This window comes from Nuphar pumila, chromosome 10, assembly GCF_984573655.1.
Source record: "Nuphar pumila chromosome 10, dmNupPumi1.hap1.1, whole genome shotgun sequence".
NCBI classification, from domain to species: Eukaryota; Viridiplantae; Streptophyta; class Magnoliopsida; order Nymphaeales; family Nymphaeaceae; genus Nuphar; species Nuphar pumila.
The window spans coordinates 30282185-30286753 of NC_143258.1; the positions used below are offsets into that span (position 1 = coordinate 30282185).

At 38.4% G+C, this 4569-nt stretch overlaps 1 protein-coding gene across 1 annotated transcript; it reads left to right on the forward strand.

The window, feature by feature from the left end:
• Positions 1 to 525: 525 nt before the first annotated feature.
• Positions 526 to 4232, forward strand: LOC149826596 (large ribosomal subunit protein uL18c-like). Its single transcript, XM_090018898.1, has 3 exons — positions 526 to 776; positions 964 to 1125; positions 3889 to 4232. The coding sequence occupies exons 1-3, from the start codon at positions 585 to 587 to the stop codon at positions 4036 to 4038; spliced, it is 504 nt and encodes a 167-aa protein (XP_089875024.1). The 5' UTR covers positions 526 to 584; the 3' UTR covers positions 4039 to 4232.
• The last annotated feature ends 337 nt before the right edge of the window (positions 4233 to 4569 follow it).

Consider the following 4569-nt stretch of genomic DNA (forward strand, 5'->3'; position numbering starts at 1 on the left):
AAGGCACCCTTGGTTTTGTGTTTTACTTGACAAGGTGACCAACACAAATGCGGAATTGTGGCCTCGATATATGAGTACGATACGCCAATATATAACTTTTTGAAAAAACTAAGACATTTAATTGATGAAAATATATTAATTGATCTATAAATGTACAAAAAATAAAAAATTATTAAAAGTTATCAAAATCATAAAATAATATTTTGAACGTATCCTAAAGTGTCACCTAAAGTATCTGTCCCATTCGCAAACAAAAAAACTAAAACGTCGTGTCCCTGTGACTAGATTCACCCTGACCATTCAGGCCAGATTTCAGGTCCTGATTGGGCAATACTTATTTTTACGAAAATACCCCGCATTTCTTTAAAGGATGAGTCTGAGGATGTTAGCACTTATTAACCACTAGGCTTGTAAAAAGTTAGAAATGGATCGAGGGAGGATGCTCGGTCCTTTTTCGAAAACGCAGAGGTATCCGTGTAAAAAGCGACGCTCACGATAAGATATTCCCACCCAGTTGAGGAACGCAGAGAGGTAGCCGCAACGTTGGAGAGCTCAAGGTTTGAGCCAGAACAAGACCACCACCAATGGCGGTCTCTCTTTCCTCTTCCTCATCCCTCTCTTTCCTGCACGCCATTAGCCCTTCTTCTCGTCCTTCTCTCGGCGCTCTCTTTGCAAACTTCGACACGAAGAAGAAGACCCAGTTCTTGAAAATCGAAGCCAAGGCCAGAACCGGAAGAGAGAACCGCATTGCTCGACACGAGCGAGTCAGGAAGAAGGTCCCCCCATCTCTCCTTTTTGTCCAATTGGGTTTATCTTGCGTTTTCTTTATATGGGTATCTGGTTTTCGCTTGAATTCGACGGTAATTTGATGGAAAAATGATAGTCTGTGCCCAAATTTAGCTGTAAATTAGCCGTCTTCTACTCCCGTAGTAAAAAATTGTGTTGCCCATTGCTTTTATAAAGGTTCAAGGAACACCGGAGAGGCCGAGGATGTGCGTCTTTCGGTCGAACAAGCACCTTTATGTCCAGGTTATCGACGATTCCAAGATGCATACGCTCGCCTCCGCTTCGTCGATGCAGAAACCGGTCTCTGAAGAGATTCAGTACTCTTCTGGACCAACAATTGTGAGAGCTTTACCCTAGGACCTTTATCTTTATATTTGGCATGAAATTAATTGGTGATGTTTTTGAATTTTTTTGTTGGAATGTCTTTGTAGACATCAATTTTACTTGTTTGCTGATAAATTCGTTCTTGTTTCGGTGGGTAAATTAATTGGGAGTGCAATGCGTACGTAATTGATTCAATTTGATATTGTTTCTTAGTAATGAAGGGCAGCAAGCATGAGAGTGAGAACAACAACTCCTTAAACACGTATAGCTCAAGCAATACCACATTGGGGTCGTTGTGGTGCTTCCTAACAAGTTCACCTCTTGAGTCACATTCTCTCTGATCGGTCGTTTTAAGTGCTCGTAACTAAGTTAGCTTCATGGAGAATAATGAAGTTTAACTCGAAACCGTTAGACAATAGCTTAACTTCCATAACTTTGTTCAGCAACTTCCATGATTCCAGAGGGAATTGCTATCTACGATTTTGTTAGTGCTCTAGTTCATATGTGACTGTATCCTACAGGGATGTTGTGGGGGGACAAGTTTGTCTCTGTATATGTAGGCAGTGGGGCAAAGCCGTGAATTGCATATGAAGCTTGATTTAGTGGGCAAGTTTTCAAAGTCGATAGCAATGTACTTATGCTGTATTCTATTAATGCTTTACCAGCACTAAAGAATGGATGGGTGATTCTGTTACACGATCCATCATGATTAGTTTTACTCTTCCAATATTTTGGTCCTTATCGCAAGTCTGTCATATTTTTTCACTAATGCTTCAATCAACTGCAATTTGATGTTCCATATTATGGCATTTATATATCCTTTTTATTCTTTCAAACAACTTCCAGCATAACCAGTCTCCCAGTAAAAGTGATAACAACAAGACTCAAATAATAGCCTAATTTTGGTCAGTGCTTTGGCAAACACTGCAATCCTTAATGCTGAAGAAGTGCTGGTGAATATTTTCTCCACCATATTCCCGAATAGAGATGGATCATCAGATATGCGTTCACAAGATATAGGATTAATTGACTCTATATGACATTCACAGTGTATATGGTCGTCTCAGGAACTATGTGTTTGTTTTGTTCGTTAACCTAGAAAATCATTTTTGTGAATATAGGTTCCCTCTAGATATGCCAACCTAACAGAATAGACAATAAACCTTTGTTTTTTTTTACTCAAACCAATCAGTAGCATCTACATAAGGACAGAGAATTTTCCATTAGTGTCTTATTTCAATAAAATAATTCCATTTTCATCCATTGACACTCTTGTATGACAGTTCCATCAGTCTGCAAGACTATTTTCAAAGATCAAACCACAGGTCAGCCCCAACATGGATTCAAAATCCTTAGCTTTCTCACTTTTAGGCAAATCTTAAGACTATTTTTTATTGTTGATGTTTTTTTGAACTTCGAACCTGTCTTGCTAGAAAAACTTTGATCCAGATTGACCTATGAACTGCTTATCTCTATTGGATACCATAGGAGCTTTGGAAGAGCTTCATTTATAGATTCCATGGTTGGAATCCCTGTACAATTGAAAATGCTAGGCCCTGAAAACCATAATCATAATGGGTATCAGTTTTATGCTGCTCTGGGCATCTCCCTACATGTGTTCTCCATTAATAGAATAACATATTGAACTGAGTTAGTTTGATTGATCAAAGCCTGAATCCCATGCTGAAGATTTGGAAGAGGAAGCTGAGAACTGTGTGACAGCACACTTATTTACACATTCACATGCATATACACATACAGCATCATCTGATTGTTTCTGAATCCATCTTCACTCAATATGTGTCATCAGTCAAGCTGGTCTGTGTGCACATACAAGTGAATTGGCAAAGGATAGGTCAAGGTGAGGGACAAGGTTATACCTTGATTCATTTATTCTCCTCGCCTCCAACATGATCTCAGATTTGTCTTTTTGGAAGTTTTCTTCAACCATCTAGTAGGGTTGCAAACTGTTTGGATATGGGATGGTGATTTTGCAAATTTTGGCTGTCTCGGATCTGAACTGAACTGACTCCCCAGTGTGTTTTCTGATCCCAAACCAGAACAATTTGCAACCCTACCATCTAGAGAGCTAGGAATACTCATGGTTGGGCAGTCTGTGAATCACTCCCAGCATTAAATTCCTGTTTGGTAACTTTGAAGTTGGATTTATCATATCTAAGATTAATATATTGCTTCAATAAGTCATGGTCTTTGAAGATGCTTGTCAACTAGGTGCATGGAAGAAAAGAACTGATCTTCCATCATCTTTCTGTCCTTTTTAGGCAGTTGATGAAGATAATTCATGGTAAGCTAAAAAGCCCTTCTTAGTGATTTGACTAAGGTCACCCTTGTCCTTGAGATCAATGTGGCCTTTTATCAGACATCTATTCTAGGAAGGTGAGCACAAGGTTTCATATAGTTTCACATACAGGCATTGGATGGGGATGTTGACGCCAAAATGGAGGAACAATTTATGGAAAGGAGAGTGAACATCTGTATTTGGATTTTCTCTATAGCTGGGTACCATTAAGATTGTGCATAATTTCTCCTTCTGCACAGCATGTTAGTTATTCTGGTTTTCTCTCAACAGATTTTACATCATAATGAGTATTCACTGTGTACCTGATTCCTTTTCTATGGTTCATTTCTTTTTTTGGTAGTTTGCTTTTAGTTCTGAATGCTTTAAATCTAGATTTTTTTTAATGTGCTTATTGCCCCTTTACTAGATTTTCCTCTCAAGTACATCGTGTTGCTCATTTAGCTTATTTCTTGTACTAGGAAGTTGCAAAACGAATTGGAGAAGCCATTGCTAAAGCTTGTCTAGAAAAAGGAATATCAAAGGTGGCATTTGATCGTGGGGGCTACCCATACCATGGACGAATTGAAGCTGTGGCTGATGCTGCTCGAGAACATGGTCTTGAATTTTGAACTTCAATTCAATCACCTCTAGTTTTTGTCTGTAATTTGTTGAATGCCAAAATCATCATGATGGAGTTTCTTTGTACTATTTTCCCGGTGAATGCTTCTAAAATTGTTCTAGCTTTATCATCTCTATTGTTTTTAGAACTGTGGTCCAATGTAGTTTTTGCGGATGAAATCAACCTCAAGTCTTTTCTGAAAAATACTCACTTTGTATTCCTTTCTTACCTGCTGCTACATGATCATAGAATGCCACTCATTCCAGGGTGCCATCTACTGATCTACACACATTTCCACAAGAATCAGATAAGGAAGGTTCATTAGATCTTGGATGTGGGTATTATTGAACCAAGTGCGAGTATGTATTCCTCTCTTGTTCCATTTGCTAATGTGATGAAAATGGTCATCCTTGTGTAGATGATCAAGCTCTCAACAATGAAGCAATAAAAGAAAAGTTTTTCCTAGTTATTGATGAACTATTAGATGCCATTTAGGCATGTTTCTTTTTCAAATGGGATGGCATAGTTATCACCAAATATA